The sequence below is a fragment of the Micromys minutus genome (genome assembly GCF_963924665.1).
Source record: "Micromys minutus genome assembly, chromosome: 13".
In the NCBI taxonomy this organism is placed as follows: Eukaryota; Metazoa; Chordata; class Mammalia; order Rodentia; family Muridae; genus Micromys; species Micromys minutus.
The window spans coordinates 33,251,524-33,271,939 of NC_137982.1; the positions used below are offsets into that span (position 1 = coordinate 33,251,524).

The 20,416-nt window shown below is 41.0% G+C and overlaps 1 protein-coding gene and 1 pseudogene across 2 annotated transcripts; one reads left to right on the top strand and one right to left on the bottom strand.

Annotated features, from left to right (window-relative positions):
* Nucleotides 1-11,795: 11,795 nt before the first annotated feature.
* On the bottom strand, nt 11,796-13,114 carry LOC308429178 (ubiquitin-ribosomal protein eS31 fusion protein-like; the record flags this gene model as incomplete). The annotated part of the gene is made up of 2 exons (XM_080927927.1): nt 11,796-12,182; nt 13,037-13,114. The coding sequence occupies 2 exons, from the start codon at nt 13,112-13,114 to the stop codon at nt 11,796-11,798; spliced, it is 465 nt and encodes a 154-aa protein (XP_080784053.1).
* A 5,141-nt stretch (nt 13,115-18,255) lies between these two features.
* Nucleotides 18,256-18,809, top strand: LOC308429179 (large ribosomal subunit protein uL22-like; annotated as a pseudogene). Its single transcript has one exon. The product of its transcript is annotated as a large ribosomal subunit protein uL22-like (transcript).
* Nucleotides 18,810-20,416: the final 1,607 nt, after the last annotated feature.

Consider the following 20,416-nt stretch of genomic DNA (forward strand, 5'->3'; position numbering starts at 1 on the left):
GCACAGCTAAAAGCTCTAGAACAAAAGGAAGCAGATACACCCACGAGGAGTAGACGGCAAGAAATAATCAAACTTAGGGCAGAAATAGACCAAATAGAAACAAAAAGAACCATCAAAAGAATCAACAAAACCAAGAGCTGGTTCTTTGAGAAAATCAACAAGATTGATAAACCCCTAGCCAGACTAACTAGAGGGCAAAGAGAGAGTATACAAATTAACAAAATCAGAAAGGAAAGTGGAGACATAACAACTGAAACTGAGGAAATTCAAGAAATCATCAGATCCTACTACAAAAGCCTATACTCAACAAAGTTGGAAAATCTGGAGGAAATGGATGAATTCCTAGACAGATACAAGATCCTAAAGTTAAAACAGGACCAGGAAAACCATCTATATAATCCCATAACACCTAAAGAAATAGAAGCAGTCATCAAAAGCCTCCCAACGAAAAGAAGCCCAGGTCCAGATGGTCTCAGTGCAGAATTTTATCAGATATTTATTGACGACCTAATACCAATACTCTCCAAACTATTCCACAAAATAGAGTCAGATGGAACACTACCTAACTCATTTTTCGAGGTCACAATAACCCTTGTACCTAAAACACACAAAGACCCTACAAGGAAAGAGAACTTCAGACCAATCTCACTTACGAACACTGATGCAAAAATACTCAACAAAATCCTTGCAAACCGAATCCAAGAACACATCAAAACGATCATTCACCATGACCAAGTAGGCTTCATCCCTGGGATGCAGGGATGGTTTGATATAAGGAAATCCATCAATGTAATCCACCATATAAACAAACTCAAAGAACAAAATTACATGGTCATCTCACTAGATGCTGAGAAAGCATTTGACAAAATTCAACACCCCTTCATGTTAAAAGCCCTGGAAAGAACAGGAATCCAAGGTCCATACCTAAACATAATAAAAGCAATATACAGCAAACCAACAGCCAACATCAAACTTAACGGTAGGAAACGTGAAGCAATCCCACTAAAATCAGGGTCTTGACAAGGCTGCCCACTCTCCCCCTACCTATTCAACATAGTACTGGAAGTCCTGGCTGGAGCAATTAGACAGCAAAAGGAGATTAAGGGGATACAAATCGGAAAGGAAGAAGTAAAAACATCACTCTTTGCAGATGACATGATAGTGTACTTAAGTGACCCCCACAAATACCACCAGAGAACTCCTACAGCTGATAAACAAGTTCAGCAAAGTGGCTGGATACAAAATTAACTCAAACAAATCAGTAGCCTTCCTATATTCAAAGGACAAACATGTGGAGAAAGAAATTAGGGAAAAGATGCCCTTCACAATAGTCACAAAAACTATGAAATACCTTGGTGTGACTCTAACTAAGCAAGTGAAGGGCCTGTATGACAAGAACTTCAAACCTCTAAAGAAGGAAATCGAGGAAGATCTCAGAAAATGGAAAGATCTCCCATGCTCATGGATTGGAAGGATCAACATTTTAAAAATGGCCATCCTACCAAAAGCAATCTACAGATTCAATGCAATCCCCATCAAAATTCGAACCCAGTACGTCATTGAGTTGGAAAGATCAATGTACAATTTCATCTGGAATAACAAAAGACCTAGAATAGCGAAATTCATCCTCAACAACAAGAAAACATCTGCAGAAATCACTATCCCTGACCTCAAGCTATATTACAAGGCAATTGTGCTGAAAACTGCATGGTACTGATACAGAAATAGGCATGTGGATCAATGGAATAGAATAGAAGATCCAGAAATGAGCCCTCACGTATATGATCACCTGATTTTTGACAAAGGAGCCGTAAACATTCAATGGAAAAAGGACAGCCTATTCAACAAATGGTGCTGGTCCAACTGGCACTCAGCATGCAGAAGAATGAAAATAGACCCTTTCTTATCTCCTTGTACAAAGCTCAAGTGTAAGTGGATCAAAGATCTCCACATTAAACCAGATACACTGAACCTATTAGATGAGAAAGTAGGGAAAACCTTAGAACACATAGGCACAGGAGAAATTTTTCTGAACAAAACACCAATGGCTCAAGCTCTAAGGTCAAAGATTAACAAATGGGACTTAATGAGACTGCAAAGTTTCTGTAAGGCTAAAGACATTGTCAAGAAAACAAAATGGCAGCCAACAGAATAGGAAAAGGTCTTTACCAACTCCACATCAGATAGAGGCCTAATACCCAAGGTATACAAAGAACTCAAAAAGCTAGACACCAGAGAATCAAACAGCCCTATTAAAAAATGGGGTACAGAGCTAAACAAAATGTTCTCAATTGAGGAATAGTGAATGTCTGAGAAACATCTAAGGAAGTGCTCGACATCCTTAGCCATCAGGGAAATGCAAATCAAAACAACCCTGAGATTCCACCTCACACCAGTCAGATTGGCCAAGATCCAAAACTCAGATGACAACAGATGCTGGCGAGGATGTGGAGAAAGAGGAACACTTCTCCACTGTTGGTGAGGTTGTAAACTGATACAACCACTCTGGAAATCAGTCTGACTATTCCTCAGAAAATTAGACATAGTACTACCTGAAGACCCAGTTATTCCACTTCTGGGCATTTACCCCAGAAATGCTCCAACATACAACAAGACACATGCACCACAATGTTCATTGCAACTCTATTTATAATAGCCAGAAGCTAGAAAGAACCCAGATGTCCTTCAGTAGATGAATGGATACAAAAATTGTGGTACATTTACACAATGGAGTACTACTCAGCCATCAGAAACAATGACTTAACCAAATTCTTAAGAAAATGGTTTCTTCTAGAGAATATCATCCTGAGTGAGATAACCCAGTCACAAAAGAACAGACATAATATGCAGTCACTGATATTGGGATGTTAACCCCAGAGGCTCAGACTGCCCCCAGAAACAACTCACAGACTGTGTGAAGTTCAAGAAAAAAAAGAAAAGAAAACAAAACAAAACAAAAAAACGTCATGCTCAATCCTTACACACCCAGAAAACATTGACTAATTCCGGGTTACATCCTGTTTTACATGTACTGTTTGCTCATTGTGACTAGTAAGACCTTAATGCAGAGTATCAAACCTTTAAAAAAAAGAAAAAAAAGCCAAGCACTGACACAATTGTATTTGTATATATTTATGCAAGAATGTTTAAAAATTTTTTCTTTTATCTTTGTTTTTTAAAATAAAGTTTAAAAAAAAAAAGAAAAAAAGTAACCATTCAAGATCCATATTTGGAGCCCCACCCTCAAGGTGATATGCAGTCTTTGACCATGGGGAATATCTCACAATGTTAAGGTTCTGGCCCTCATTCATTGCGTCATGCAGAACTTTCTACATTCTGTGCTTATCAAAGATCATCTTAGCAAAGGTTCTACAGCTAAAAAGAAATAAAATTAATAATGGAGCCAGGTGTGGTGGCACTTTTTTTTTTTAAATCCAAGCACTTTGGAGGCAGAGGTAGGTAGATTTCTGTGAGTTTGAGGCCAGTCTCATCTACATATGGAATTCAAGGATAGCCAGAGCTTCATAGATTTTAGCTCAATTTTTTAAATTAAATAATGGTAGATAATGTGTGGCCCGTGCATAGTGCCATAAAGCCTGTGGCTGTGTGCTCTGATGTCCTCAGCCAACCCACTGAAGAGCCACTTCACTTCCATTTCAGGTACATCCTCCTGCAATAGTCTAGAAGCCAGACATTGTGGGGAACTGGGGGAAGCTGATGAGTTTACCTTTGCCCCGAGACTGTGCAAACTCTGACCAACTGCCAAAGCCACAGAGAAGACAGGGGATCGTGAACTAAACATTGGTTTTATTTTAAGCAAAGGCACTAGGGAAACAGATTGTTAAAGGGCCACATTAAGAAGAAACCCACGGACCTGAGTTTAAGAAGAAGGTAAAGAGAGGCAGGAAGGGCTGGGCTCCTGCTACTGCTTGAGGGTCGAGGTGAGAGGAATGGCAGATGTCTACTCTCACCAAATACTAAAGAATAGTAACACCCACTTGCTGAGCACTTTCCAGGCTATCAGGTGTCACAGACTGTATCCTGGGCTCTAACCACATCCTTCCAATCACAAAAATCTCAGCATGGTTACATGAGAAGAGAAAGTTGTCCTCAGAAATGTAACCTAAATGGCTTACAGTCTCAACAATCAAGGACGGAAGCCAGGATGTCTGCCTTGTTAGCCTTCCCTGGGAAGGCAGAGGAGCATCACCTTTTGACCCTGTGTTTTCTAAAGGCCAACATAAGCCCTTGGCCACCACTCTTACAGACAGAAATCTGTCTAGCTTCCCAACCTAATGAGCCTTCAAGAATGTAAACCAGTTTGAGTATTATCTTAGCAAAGATATCTAGGAAAAGACCATATTGGCTCATGTCAAAAGTTAAGGTTTATAAGAAAATCATCAAATGACTTATTCACAAACAAGGCTCTGAATAACACAGATCTGTAGCATGAAACTTCTACATGAGAGACCTTTCTCTGCCCTGTCCAGCTCTACCACCTGTGCATGTGTGAACAGTTGACATACACAGGAGGGTAGGCAAGTCATCTTGGGAATGGAGTTATGTTGGGTTGAGTCTGCACCAGCAGGACCGGTGCAGGGTTATCCAGACTCAACTGCTATTGCAGAAAAAGAACATTCCTGGCAACAGATCATTCACCAAAGACGAATTAGAGATGTTACAGACATTCTGGAAGACATAGAAACTTTATGTTCTTCATAGACTCTTTTACTCTTCACTGCTTTTAAAAAGCAATGGGGATATACTAGTCTGACATTTGGTTGCTGTAAACAAATGTCTTCAACAACATTAGGATGGAGGGTTTCTTTTATCTCGTGGTTTCACATGATCCAGTCCATGGTCCTTGACCTCATACTCTTGGGAAATTATTGTAGGAATGAGATACATGCGGCAGAAACCTCTCACTTCATGGTGACCAGAAAGCAGAGGGTGAGGATGGGACTGGGACCCAGGGACAAAGTGTAACAGTCAAAGCCACACTCTCAGGGACCTACTTCCTCCAGTGTTGCCAAACCTCCCAAAATTGAATCAGCAGCCAGGAACCAATCACTCTGAATAAAACTGCAGAGACGAATCACATTCCAGTATCAGAAGAGGCCACCTGACAGGAAAGGAAAGTTCAGGGGCTGAGATGGCCAGGTGAAGTCCAGAGCCCTTAACTAACCTGTCTTTCAAAGGGGATCTTCCGACCATTCTGTCATTTGGGAGGTCTGGCATCCTGGTATACGACTTCAGCTCACACTGCCATCTATGGAAGCCTGCGTTTTGCTCTGATCTAAGCTATTATTCCCAACCTACCTCACAACAGAGAAAGCCAACACATCTTCCAACATCTGACCCCTCTGCATTCTCCTGTATCTTGAAGAGAATAAAGCTAAACCTGAGTCTTTAGAAAGCCCCAAATGCTCAAACCTGTGGCCTGCTTCTTTAGTGGATACAGACCTAATGGAATCTTGAAAGAGAAAGCAGTCTTCTTCCATGGGAATGGGAAAGAAGGGGGAGGTTTATCTCCAGTGCCTCAGGACCAGCACATCCTTAGAAAACAAAACAACACTTCACTCTGGTAACCTCACAAATAATTTTCAGATTGGAGGATTAAAGCCTGAGGCTGTGTACATACTGATAAGCATCATGGTTCTCAGAAATCCAAATGAGAATCACTTCAAGTCTGTCTCTTACAATATTCTAGACACAAGGGTCAAAGCTTCCAGAGAACTCTTTCTAGAGAGAACAGCTGAGCCTGGGAATGAAAGTAGAATTCACAACTATCTTCCCAACCCCAGATGGATCCACAGTTGTGGATCTGAGCTGACCTCCCCATCCTTGACAGGGTCACTAGTCCTGTGATGAAACACCACAACCAAAAGCAACTTGGAGAGGGAAGTGTTTGACTTACACGTCCGGAATCACAGTTGGCTAAGGCAGGAACTCAAACAGGGCAAGAACTGACACAGAAGTCATGGAGGGGTGCTGTTCAGTGGCTTGTTCCTCAAGGCCAATTCAGCCTCTTTTGTAAAAGAAGGAAGGTTCACCAGCCCAAGGGCTTCCCCACCCACAATCAGCTGGGCTTTTTCACATCAATCACTAATTAAGAAAATGTCCTACAGGTTTGCTGATCTTATGGTGGCAATTTCTTAATTGAGGTTCCCTCCTCTCAAATGACCATAGCATGCATCAAGGTGATACAAAAGTTTCCAGCACAGATGACCTCTTGTCATCTAGACACACAAACACTTCACTGTTAAGTCATAAACTTTCCTTTCTTGATCATTCCCAAAGATCACGCCTTAATATCAATATCACAGTATAAAACACTTCAACTCTTAAAAATTCCATATGTTTTAAAACTTCAAACTCTTTTTGAAAGTTCAAAATCTTTTTAAAATATTCAATCTCTCTCTCTCTCTCTCTCTCTCTCTCTCTCTCTCTCTCTCTCTCTCTCTCTCTCTCTCTCAAACCAACAATCTCTTTAATAGCTCAAAATCTCTCAACTGTGGGCTCCTGTGAAATCAAAATAAGTTAAACATTTTCTTACTCCAAGAGGAAAGAACCAGAGGGCATAGTCACAATCAGATCAAAGTGAACTAAATGGGAGCAGTGTTTGACTGTCTCTAGTCTCCCCTGAAGGCCCTAGGTCAACACTTCAGCTCAGCCTTCTGCAGCTCACACAGACAGGCTCCGACACTCTGGCCAGCTCTATTCCACTGCTGCTGGTGTCCTTAGTGGCAGGTCTTCCCTTGGAACTGGCATCTCCAAACTGCTGGGGTCTTCTGTTGCAACTGGGCTGCACTTTGCCAATAGTCTCTCCAGGACCTCAGGGACTTCAGCCCTGCCACACAGTACTAAACTCCAGCCGTTTGGCCTTCATGCCTTTAAAACCAGTACCACCAGTGTGAGTTTTACAATACTAAGTTCAGTTTTCAATACAATGTACAACCTTGGCAGCCTCTGGCACACAGCTTCTGTATGCTGACCCTGAATAAACACTTCCCAGATTTCACCTCATCGATGAGAGTCTTTTTTATTCGTTTTCACTTTGTGTGCAGTATTTTGCTCACATGTATGTCTGTGTGAAGATTACAGATCTTGTAATTACAGACAGTTGTGAACTGCCACATGGGTGCTAGGAATGGAACCCAGGTCCTCTGGAAGAAGAGCCAGTACCCTTAACCACTGAGCCATCTTTCCAGTCTGATGCTGGTCTCCTCTTAAACGCTGATAATTTCTCAGCCCCAGCTGAGCATTATCCACTGTCCCAGAAAATCACCAGTTCTACTTTGTTCTATCAGTGGTTCTGATCTCTTGTTCATTGCAGCTGGTTCTTCAGCCCTAGCTGACCAGAACTATAGATTCTTAGTTCAAACATCAAGTGGCCCCGATAGAGCCTTAGCTTCCCTCTGAAACTTCACAAGCCAGGCCTCCAGTATCTAGATTGTTCTTAACATTATCCTCTAATCTTCCAAGTTCTCACAACAGTTCCCTGACCTTTAAACACTCAAGGGCTTTCCCAGCCCAAAGTTCCAAAGCTCTTCCACACACCTCCCCAAAATACATGGTTAGGTCTGCCACAGTAGTACCCCATGATCTTGGTACTAACTTCTGTCTTAGTCCAGGTTTTTATTGCTATGGTGAATCTCATGACCAAAAGCAACTTAGAGAGGAAAGGGTTTATTTGGCTTACATATTCTGAAGCACAGTCCACTGAAGGAAGCCAAGGTAGAAACTCAAACTGGACAGGAACCTAGAGGTAGCAGCCAATGCAGAGATCATGGAGGAATGCTGCTTACTGGCTTGTTCGCCCTACTTTTTTATAGGCCCCACCAACCACATTGGCCCTCCCCCATCAGTCACTAATTAAGAAAATGTTCTACAGGCTTGCCCAGAGCCTGATCTTACAAAGACATTTTCTCAGTTAAGGTTCTCTTTTCTCTGATGACTGTAGCTTGCATCAAATTTTCCTAAAACTAGCCAGCACACTTCCCAAAACAAGCAGAGTCCACAAGAGAATCCAGAAAAAACAGAGAAGAGGAGCTCCCAGAGTAGCCTACTGGTGTTCTTATACATGGGAAGAAAACATGAAAAAGTGGGTTGCCCTCTAGCCAGGTGACTAACAGAAAACAATAAACAAAGTCTTTGCATAGATTATCTCACTAGGCTGTTGAGAAGAAAATTCATAAGAGCAGCAAAGGGAATTAAAGAAATCTACCCTATTGGTAGAATATCAGACTATCAGGTATAATATCAAACTGCCAGCCTGCTGGGAACCAGAAAGGAGGATCAAGGAATCCAGTCAGCAGTTTTGTGGTGTTCCATCCTTTCCTGGCCTATGTGGGATTGCCAATGATACTCCCTCCAATGTGGTAGGTCAAATAGAGCTTCCCAATTCTTATAGCATGATGCCCCATGAACAGCTCCACTTTGCCGCCTCCAGGATCCTGAGCTTCTGATTGAATCTAGAAAGCCTCTATGTCTGCTTCAGGTGGGGGTCCCCAACCCCACCTCAATACCCACCATCAGGTTGGGGTGGATTCTTCCCAGTCTATATTACTCCCCGACTAAACTCACACTTGCACATCCACAAGTACAAAGTACAACCAGACCTGTTGGCCCCTTGCTGTGGTGGTTTAAATGAGAATGAATGGTTTCCATGGACTCGTCTATCTGAATGCTTTGTCCCCAGCTGGCGGAAATGTTTGGGAAGGATTAGTATGTGTCGCCTCATTGAAGGAAGTGTGTCACTGTGAGAAGGCTTTGGGGATTCAAAAGCCTATGACATCCCCAGTTATCTCCCCCCCCCTCTGTCTCTCTCTCTCTGCCTAATGATTTTGAATCATATTTAAGTTCTCAGCTACTGTTCCTGTGCCATGCCTACCTGATGCCACGTTTCCTGCCACTGTGCTGGTAATAGACTCTAACCCTCTGGAGCCAGGAACCTAAATTTAATGTTTTCTTCTATAAGTTGCCAGGATCATGGCTTTTTATCACAGCAATAGAAAAGTAACTAAGACACTTACTCAACCAAGCAAGCATACTTCTGGATACCATTTGTGAACTGTGCCCTCACATTTAGCATCTTCCTAGTGTGCTCCTTACACCCTTGGGTCTATCTGATATCTCCAAGAAAAGGTTTATGGCTAAATGAGTCTGAAAATGCAACATGGTATATTTCCTACAGAGATTCACAATGCCTTAAAGTTCACATTGGCAGCTCTGAGAAAATATGCAGTAAATATCAGATTCAGTACACTGTTTCTGAAATACGAGTACATAAAAAGTTATTTCCCCAGACTCACATGTGAGAGTTCTTTTTCCCAGTTACACATGTGTGCATTTAATTAAAACATACCTTCTTAGACTAAATTTGAAACTTTGAATAGTCTAAATGAGAAATCTGAATTCATTCATTTATTCTGTAGTAGGCAAGTACGGATAAATAATATAACCCAGAGACACACTAATGACATGTGTGCTCCATGCACTAGATAACTTCAATAGTACCCCAGAGAACTTTTGTACATGAGTGTTCTCTGTATTTGTATTTATAATATTAGACATGAGAACTCTGGGACTGGCAGTACAGCTTACTGGAAGACTTCTCGCTGAGTACTTACAAGGCACAGGGTTTGGTTCTCAGCAAAGCAAGCAAGAGAGAAAAGAGGAAAGATTAAAAACCCTAAACTTAAAAATTCACCTACTAAACTAAATCCAGTATAAGTCACCACTTTCATAAAGTATCGCCGTAAATTATCCATTTATGAAAAATAATTGTGTTATAAAATTCAGTAAGAAGATTGCATTTGTTTTACTTTTGTGCATCTTGTTCATGTTCAGTTAGATTCTCTTTTCTGCTATCTGTTGCAGGTCATTATGTCTTCACACAACACCCCTATTTGCTCATGAGTAAAGTAAAATGGGGCAATGACAAGAGGGCATTAGTTTTGACTTGTGAACTCCCTGAAAGTGTCTCCACACCCCGGAATCCATACCACCTTTCAAGAATCATTGCATTGTATAACTGGGGCGCTTCCTTCCTTCTTTGCATATAACTGAGAGAATTAGAGGCAGTGATGGGACTCCTGCTCCCCTGACTCCCCAAGACGAGGCTGCACCTCCTGTGATTTCAGCCTGCTTATCAACGACTTCCTCTCCCATCCCTGCCAGTGTTCAGTGTGGTTCCTGGGATCCAGTAGAGCTGAGGTCAGCCTGTATATTCTTGCCTCAGAGGATCTTAAAGATTTTTGATCTATAGAATTTCATTAAAGCCATAAGGGCCCCAAGATAGTCATTGTCCAAACACAGATATTGCTTTCATTTGTAAGCCGCCTAATTTCTGCAAAAAAAAATGGATTTAAACTTTATCTATAATCCATGCTCTGTTCTCCTGCAGGGTTCCCAGGGCTCCATGATATGAGGCAGCCAAGAAGATTCATCTTTTGTTCCTCATCGCATATAGGAGAAGATGAAACAGTCTTTCATCTTTGCCCCATGGAGATTTGAAGCCTAGACACAAAAAGAACCCTGAGAAAGAAGAGCAGACCTGAGTGCAAAGGCCACATGCTGCTTGTCCTCCCTGCAGAGCCCCTTCCCCTGGGTCAGCTTCCTAAGGTCTGCTGAAGGAAGGGTCTAGAGGAGCAGAGAATAGGTGGAGAGACCTAAGGTGAAGCGTCAGACACAGCAAGCAGATTTTCTTTCTTGGGTAAAAATGAGGGAAAAAAAGGACTCCGAGAGAATCCTGCTTCAAACCATAGCTAGATATCTGGTTCCTCTGCAAGCCTTGTATTTGTGAGGCTGAAGTTTGTGGAGCTGCTTTTAGTTTAACAAAGTACTAAGGTGAAAAAATGTCCTGAGGAAGGCTGCAGAGATAATTACCCATAGCGTCACTTTCCTGGAACACAGAGGAACACCTTTCACTTGGAGAAGGCAAGGTTTGGTTTTGAAATTAAGTGGGGAGAACATAGATCCTGACTCTGGTCAGTGTCTATCAGGGTGGTCTGGAGCACAAGATATGTTCCAATTGGAGTCTCAATGTCATCCCCTCCCTGTACAATGAGGGATTAAAGAATTTGTCAAGCTGGTCATATGTTGTCAATTTAGGTCATATGTTGACCTCAAATTAAAATTTTGTATTCTGCAGAAGATCATAGCACGAGAACAGAAGATCAGCCCCAGACTGGAGAAAAATATTTGCAAACAGCACAAGAATTCTGATTAAGAAGAGTTGTCAAAAACAATTCTGTAAATTCAACAATAATTTCAATGCTTTAAAAAATGGTCAAAATATCCTTATACCTCACTGGAAAAAAAATACCCATGGTAGGTAAGTATATAAAAAGAAAACATCATATGCCATCTGGGAATTTCAAAGTAAGACAACAGTGAGATGCCACTATACACTTATTAGAGTGGCCAAAACCACACTGACAATAGCAAATGGTGATAGGGGATGTGGAGGAACAGGAATGCCTATTCACTGCTGGTGGCAATGCAGAATGCTACAGCGTTTTTTAAAGTTAGTTTAGTCACTGCTGAGATGGCTTAGTGGACAAAGACACTTCCCACCAAGCTTGGCAACCTGAGTTCCATCCTGGCCCCACATTGTGGAAGGAGAGAATTGACTTCCACAAGTTGTCTGTTGACCTCCACATATGTTCTGTGGGATGTTTCTTTCTTCCCTTCCCTACCCAGAACACACAGAAAAATATAGAAATAAATGTAACAATAAATTAAAGTTAGTTTAGTTCTTTCTTTCCTTCTTTTTATTAAATTATACACAACTACTTGTCCTCTGGTTTGTTGAAGCAGTAAGTCAGACAACACTTGCCACAGGAATGCCTGTCAAAGTTACTACCCATGAAATCTCCAATACCACATTCATCAGAAGAACATTCTTGACAAAGTCGACTGATTTTGCCATTTTCATCCACCTTATAGTATTTCAGCACAGCCAACTTAACCTTCTTCCTCTTATGCTTGTTCTTCTTGAGAGTGGTGTAAGACTTCTTCCTTTTCTTAGCACCACCACAAAGTCTCAACACAAGATAGAGAGTGGACTCCTTTTGAATATTGTAGTCAGACAAAGTTCGGCCATCTTTCAGCTGCTTTCCAGAAAAGATCAACCTCTGCTGATCAGGAGGAATTCTTTCCTTACCCTGGATCTTGGCCTATACATTTTTTATAGTCTCCAAGGGTTCAACCTCAAGGATGATGGTCTTCCCTGTTAGTGTCTTCACAGAAACCTGCAGCATGGAGGCAGCTCCACACAAGATGGCGGGTTGGAAAAGAGTTTAGTTCTTTCTTAAGAAACAAAAATAGTAAATGGGAGAGATGAGTCCAGTCCTCCAGGGATCATCTTCCAAAGACCCAGGAAACACAGCTGTTCGCACATCAAAATACCCCCTCCCCCATAAGATCTAAGAAAATCAGACCAGAGACCCTTGTACCTGCTTTTAGTATAACACAGTGAAAAGATGTTTTAAAGGAGGCTGGGGAAAGAAATGTCTTCAACCTCTTAGACCAGAAAGAAACGTGTTTTACTTGGTCAGTGCAAAGAGAAGAAAATTCAGCCCTGAGATTTGAAACACAGTACCAGGCCCATCATGATGAAATCCCGTGCTTGGCAAAGCTCCACAGCCCCTCTACTCAGTCCATTATCTACGTATAAGCCAGAAGACTGACAGTGTCCTTTAATCCCCACCATAACCCTGGACAGCAGAGCAAAGAATAGAAATCTACCTCCTAAGGAGAAGAACATAAAAGCTAGCACCTGAAGGCCAGTCACAGGCCCCTACTGACAAGAGCCAGCCCCAGCAGAAACTGAAGCTCCTTGACACATTCCTCCAGGCTGGCCCTAGCACTAGGCAGAGGCTGGTATGTTAGTGGAATCAGCAGAAGTTTCAGCTTTGTCAATTCTAACTAGGCCGCTGGAACTGTTCCACTGCTAAGTGGATACATATAGCCCCAGTCTGTTTGACTTCTATTCCAGCTAGTGAAGAGACAGACCATGAGTCCACCTCACCAGCAAACATCTGTTGTGGTAAATATTAAAAAGGGGAAACCTTTCATCCTGTGCTAGTGACGGTTCCTGGGAGACCATCTTGCAATGCAGGGATCTTTAACTTGGCACCCCATGCCACCTCTAAGAACTCAGATGCAGTTCATTCCACTGTCCTCCTGTTTCTGACCCAGGCGGCCTATGGCCTCCCCATTATGTTGATTTCACTCACTTTCCTTCACAACCTGGTACAAACATGACTCTACTTCCATTAACTTATCAAACAGGTTTATATGTTAAATTCTCAATCCACAAAACCTCTACACAATAAGCTTACAACCAATGGACAAAGATTTAAACTGCACATCCAGAAAAGATAAATTAGACCCATAGAAACCCTTATAAATAATCATAGGAACCTTATCAAGCTAGAGATGCACTGAGAGAAACATGTATGTTTGCTTCCATCTTGCCTCCTCCATCAATCTTACCTACTGCCTCCTCTTCCACTTTCCTAGGCCTTTCACCACCTACCTCTCTACTATCTAATTATGTATAACCTTAACACAAACCTACAGGCATCCTTAGTATGTCCCATACCCCACGACTTCTCTTGTGTCAGTCCTAGTATAGCGTATGCAGACACATGTTGGTAGTACCACTGGACATAGAATAAGTGTGACATAGTATAGAATCTTGAGGGTTTATTCATTCATCCCAGAGATCAGCAGAATCCTATGGTGTTGAACAGAAGTCCAGTAATCATGAATGGGGCATCTTGGCCCATTTGGCCCCAGAAAGAGATTTTTGGTTTTTTTTTTTTTTTTTTTTTTTTTTTTGAGCAAACTACTTTCCCTAGCTCTGCCTCTCCCACCACGGGTAAAGGGTCTTGCTATGTGGCTCAGAATGGCCTCAAAAATATGTTCCTCCTATATCAACATCCTGAGTGCTGGGATTGCAGGCAGTACTCCATGCCTACACACTCTTTTAATAGTCAAGTACATATTTTCAGCAAATATGACTTGGATTTCCCTCTAGTTCTGAAGATAACAGGCCAGCAGTACACTCCTAGCAAACCATGATCTGGAAACAAGAAGTAATGAAACAGTGGACGGTGAATGTTGGTTCAGAGACACTACATCGCAGAAATTCTGGAAATATAGACATAAATAACGCCAGTACAGGGAGATCGGAATGAATCTGTCTTGTTGTGGGGCAGCCTGCACAGAGCCTTCAGGAGCATCAGGGACTTTTACTAAACTAGGATTTCACTCTAGCACTCAAAATAAGAAGCCAGAAACAGAGCAAACTACTCATGCTGAAAGAACTTACAAAGAAATTTAAGTAGCTGCTTCAAGGTAACTTGGTAAGCATCAACAAAACATGGGGAAGTGTTTCAACCTTGTAATAAAAAATGTTAAAAAAGATATAGAAGCAATTAAAGGAACAGAAACTTGGGAGCTGCAAAATTAGTCAATGAAAATTTAGGTGTAGTCCAAGGCATTGTACAGAAGAAACTGTGAGATCAAAGACGTTGTTTGAAAATACAACAAACAGGAGAAACAGGAAGAATAAATGAATTAAAAAGAACTAAGAACAGTTATGGGGAATTTGAAATGACCTTAACTGAGTGGCTTGGTCACCAGGGCTCAAGAAAGACTTCAGAGAACCAGAGCTTTATAAGGTTTATTTAAAGAAATAACAGAAAACTTCCCAATCAAAAGGACAGACACCCATGTACAGAAAGTCAAAGTTCACCTTACATTTCAGACAATTAAGTCTACTTGAAGATATCTTACAATTAAAAGATGTTTCATTTGTTTTTAAAGATCTATTTGTTTGTTTTATGTATATGAGTACACTGTCTCTGTCTTCAGACACACCAGACCCCATTTCAGATGGTTGGGAGCCACCATGTGGTTGCTAGGAATTGAACTGAGAACTCAGTCGGTGCTCTTAACTGCTGAGATATCTCTCCAATAAAATTCTTCTCAGGATGAAAGATAAGGAAAGGAGTCCCAAGGCTTCTAGGGACAAAAACAAACATACAGGCCTGTCCCAATTGCCCAACTGTGGACATCTCAGGAGAATCTTTAGACAGAACTCAAGGGTATATGAGAATTTCACCTGAGAAACAAAGAATGCAGGAGAAAGCTGGACATAATGGTTAGTCCCTATCTATGATCCCAGTACTCAGGGGGCTGAGCCAGAGAAGAGGTATAGAGTTTGAGGTCAGCCTGGGCTACACAGCAAGACTTGTCAATTAGAGAGGGAAGAGGATGAAAAGGAGGAGGAGGAGCAGGAGGAGGAGGAGGAAGAGAAGGAGGAGGAAAATAAATTTCCAGATATCGTGATTAAGAGGATAAAGAGATAAGGCGCTCTACATTATTAATACAGGCTGATTAAATGATCCTAACTCTAAGGACACACACGGACTGAAAATGAAAAAAGATGGAATAATTAATCACATACACATGGAGCCCAAAGGAGAATAGGAGCAGCCACAGCCACAGAGAAAACACACTTCAAACCAAAAGCAATAAAAAGAAACAAGGAAGGCCATTGCAGAGACAAAAGAGGAAATTCACAGGTGGAATAACGAGCAACCCCTTTGCAAAGTCTCCACACACAGAGAGAAAGCATTAACAAGAAGAATTGGGAGACGTAGATGCCAGCTAGCCGTGTTAGGGGCTTAAACAAGGCAGTTTCAGTAAAGATCTCCCAGACCCCAACAAAGAAACAGCAGGCTTAACTTGCTCCTACGCCAAAAGCTAAAGCACATTCACCCAACAGCTGCCAAAGGCATTCCCTGCCACCGCCACCACCACCCCCATCAGAACATGGAACATTCTCCAAGCCACAAAGCAAGACTCAACCTATTTTTTATAAAATGAAATATCAGATACCTTCCTGACCATAATGCAATTAAAGCAGAAAGACATTGGGAATCAGATGAGTATGTGGAAATGAAGCAACTTTCTCTTGAAGAACCAGAGAGTGTGTCTCAAGAACTGGAGAGATGAGACCGTGCTTAAGAGAATTTAATTCAAGAAGACCCAGGTTCAATGCCTAGTACACACATGGGGGCTCACAACCACCTATAGTTCAAGTTGCGGTGAATCCAATGTCCTCTTCTGACCTCTATATACAGACATGCAAGCACAACACCGGCACATATAAAGTAATTTATTTTAATTTCTTTTTTTTTACTTTATTTAAAAAAAACAAAGATAAATGTACAAATTTTAAGCATTTTTGCATAAAAGTATACGAATATATTTTTAAGGTTGTAATTAAGTATTTGTGGGTACATATACATACACATATGTATATATGTAACAATAATAAAGGAAAAGAGGCTATTAATTTGAGGGGATAGGAGAGAAACTAGGAGGGGCTGTAGGGAGGAAAGGGGGATGTGATACAGTTCTATTTTAATTAAAATATATTCTTTTTTTTTTTTTTTGAACTTCACGCAGTCTGTGAGTTGTTTCTGGGGTGTTCAGAGCTTTCTGGGGTTAGTATCCCATTATCAGTGACTGCATATTATGTCTGTTCTTTTGTGATTGGGTTATCTCACTCAGGATGATATTCTCTAGATGCATCCATTTTCTTAAGAATTTCGTTAAGTTATTGTTTCTGATAGCTGAGTAGTACTCCATTGTGTAAATGTACCACAATTTTTGTATCCATTCATCTACTGAAGGACATCTGGGTGCTTTCTAGCTTCTGGCTATTATAAATAGAGTTGCAATGAACATTGTGGTGCATGTGTCTTGTTGTATGTTGGAGCATTTCTGGGGTAAATGCCCAGAAGTGGAATAACTGGGTCTTCAGGTAGTACTATGTCCAATTTTCTGAGGAATAGTCAGACTGATTTCCAGAGTGGTTGTATCAGTTTACAACCCCACCAACAGTGGAGAAGTATCCCTCTTTCTCCATGTTCTCGCCAGCATCTGCTGTCATCTGAGATTTGGATCTTGGCCAATCTGACTGGTGTGAGGTGGAATCTCAGGGTTGTTTTGATTTGCATTTCCCTGATGGCTAAGGATGTTGAGCACTTCCTTAGATGTTTCTCAGCCATTCAATATTCCTCGATTGAGAACTTTTTGTTTAACTCTGTACCCCACTTTTTAATAGGGTTGTTTAATTCTCTGGTGTCTAGCTTTTTGAGTTCTTTGTATACCTTGGATATTAGGCCTCTATCTGATGTGGGGTTTATTTTAATTTCTTAAAACAAATGAAAGAAGCACAACGTACAGAAACCTATCGATGATAACAAAGGCTAAGAAGGGAGCTTATAATAAGCAGGGCTCAGAACCAAAAAGTAATAATAACATTTCCAAATAAACCACCACTAAAGCTTAAGAGGAAAAAACAGAAACGAGTACCAAATTAACAGTAGGAAAATATCCAATAAAAGAAAAAGAAAGATAATTACCACATAGACATAATTTTCCCAATCTCAAACCAACATGAAAAAAATAGTCACAATAGCCACGTGGAAGAAACAAGACGTGTGACCAGTGGATGAATGGATAGAGTATACGGATCACACAGTGGAGTAGTATCCAACCATTAAAAGAACACTGCCCCATCACTTACAACAACATAGAGGGAACTCCAGATTATTAAGTTAAATAAAATAAACAGCTCTTGCCCTCTTGCCCTCTTACCCTCTCCTCTCTTCATTCCTTCCCTCCCCATTTCTTTCCCCCCTTCTCTCTCCATGTGATCATGGCTAGCCTCTTTTCTACTCCTCTACTTCTCTACTCCTCTTCCCTCCCTCCCTCTCTCTCTCTCTCTCTCTCTCTCTCTCTCTCTCTCTCTCTCTCTCTCTCCCCCAAACTACCCTCTTAACTACCCTCTCATGCCCTGAATAGACTCTATTCTATACTAAAAAAAGAAAGGAAGGAAGGAAGAAAAAAGCTAGGTGTGATGGTTTGTATATGGTTGGCCCAGAGAGTGGCACTATTTGGAGGTGTGGCCTTGTTGGAGTATGTGTGTCACTGTGGGTGTGGGCTTAAGACTCTTATCCTAGCTGTCTGGAAGTCAGTCTTCCACTAGCAGCCTTCAGATGAAAATGTAGAACTCTCAGCTGTGCCTGCACCATGCCTGCCTGGATGTTGCTATTTCCTGCCTTGATGATACTGAACTGAACCTCTGAACCTGTAAGCCAGCCCCAATTAAATGTTGTCTTTCATAAGACTTGCATTGGAAGCGGCCAGAGGTGACCTGGGAAGATGGTTCGATACTCTCTTGACCCAGAAAACCCCACAAAATCATGCAAATCCAGAGGTTCAAACCTTTGTGTTTATTTTAAGAACACCCAGGAAACTGCCCAGGCCATTAAGGGTATGCATATCTCTAAAGCCACCAAGTATCTGAAGGATGTCACTTTAAAGAAGCAATGTGTGTCTTTCCAGCATTATGATGGTAGAGTTGGTAGGTGCCCCCAGGCCAAGCAGTGGGGCTGGACACAGAGGCGGTGGCCAAAAAGAGTGCTGAGTTTTTGCTGCATATGCTTAAGAATGCAAAGAGTAATGCTGAACTTAACGGTTTAGATGTAGATTCTGTAGTCATTGAACACATCCAGGTGAACAAGGCACCTAAGATGCGTCGGCGAACCTACAGAGCTCATGGCCAGATTAACCCATACATGAGCTCCCCCTGCCACTCTGAGATGATCCCCACTGAGAAGGAGCAGATCCTTCCAAAGCCAGAAGAGGAGGTTGCACAGAAGAAAAAGATATCCCAGAAGAAATTGAAGAAGCAAAAGCTCATGGCACGGAAATAAATTCAGCATAAAATAAATGCAGATAAAGAAAAAAAAAAAAAAGACTTGCATTGGTCATGGTGTCTGTTCACAGCAGTAAAACCCTAACTAAGACTCTAGGTATAGAAAGATAAAAGCCATATGCTGTCACTCATATGGAATCAATACTGCTACTACTACTACTACTGCTACTACTACTACTCTTCATCATCATCTCACATCATAGAAGTTGAAAGTACAATGGTGATTACTAAAGCCTAGGGGTACCGTGAGTGGGGGACTGAGAAGAGGTTGATCAGTGGGTACTAAGTTACAGGTAGATGGGAACAGGAAGTTCAGTATGCTACTAAAGGTCAGTGACTGCATTTAAACACACTAGAGAGGTGGTTGCTTAAGGAGCCACAGTCATATGGCTGGAGTAACACAGAAAAGAGAAAGGTTTTATTTTCTTCTTGTCTGTTTCTTTTAGAAAACAAGACAGAAAACAAGCCCTTGCTTTCTATGGACATTCTGGGCTTTCTCTCTCTTTTTCCCATAAAGTTATTTTCTGATTTTTCTGCCACATAGCTACTTTAAAAACCATGGCTTTCTCTATCATCATCATCATCATCATCATCATCATCATCATCATCATCATCATTATTATGCTCCACCTTTCCCTTCTGGGCAGCTGCCTAAATTTACAGTTGCACATCTTGTGGTTACTCTTTTAAACTCTAATAAAATTGTCTTAAACAAACAAACAACCAGAAGGATCTTGAAAACTTCATAAAGAAATGATGAATGTTTGAGAAATGAATGTTTAACCTAATTTAAACATTTAAATAAACATACCAAAACAGCACATAGTATCCCATTAACATGTATATTATTTTTATGCTTTATGCATCAATCTAAAATACAATTTTAAAGTGCTATTGAAGGCAATATGATTATTGATATATATATTGTGTGTGTGTGTGTGTGTGTGTGTATGTGTGTGTGAGGTAGAGTTTTCAAACTCTAATGCTTCTAAGAATCAATCAATTAATTAAACAGCAACAGTTTTCTTAACATATGACCTTATTTACAAATTGATAATTTATATAGAAATTAAGACCTGGACAGGTAATTTTTTCTTAGATAACACTATTTGATATTTATATAGAAAATAAGACTTCATCCAAAAACAGCTTATTAAATAAATAAATTTTAAAACTAAGATGACAGCGGGGATTTAGCAATCTGAATAAAAGAGCAACCACAAATGTAGATTTTAGAGAACTCAACGTTTACTCCAAGACTTAAAGGATTCTCAAAGATAAATGGATTCCAAGATCAAGTTACATAAGACACATGAAAATAAGCCACTGAGAGCAAAGGCAGCAAAACCATGATGGAGAAAACCACCCTCAGACCCGTTTCCAGTGCCACTATCAGTTGACAGTCCAAAGAAATGTTTAACATGTTACCGAGTAAGTCAGGCCTATAAAAGGGATCCTAGTCGATTTCTTAGGTTTAAGAATTAATAGCGTTGTAGTATCTAAGCCAATAGAAATGAAAGCCAGGGAAGTGGGTAGTGTTTCTGAAGAAATTACCCAAGGTGCCCAGAAAAAGATAAAAGATACTGATGAGGTTTTTTGGTGAGT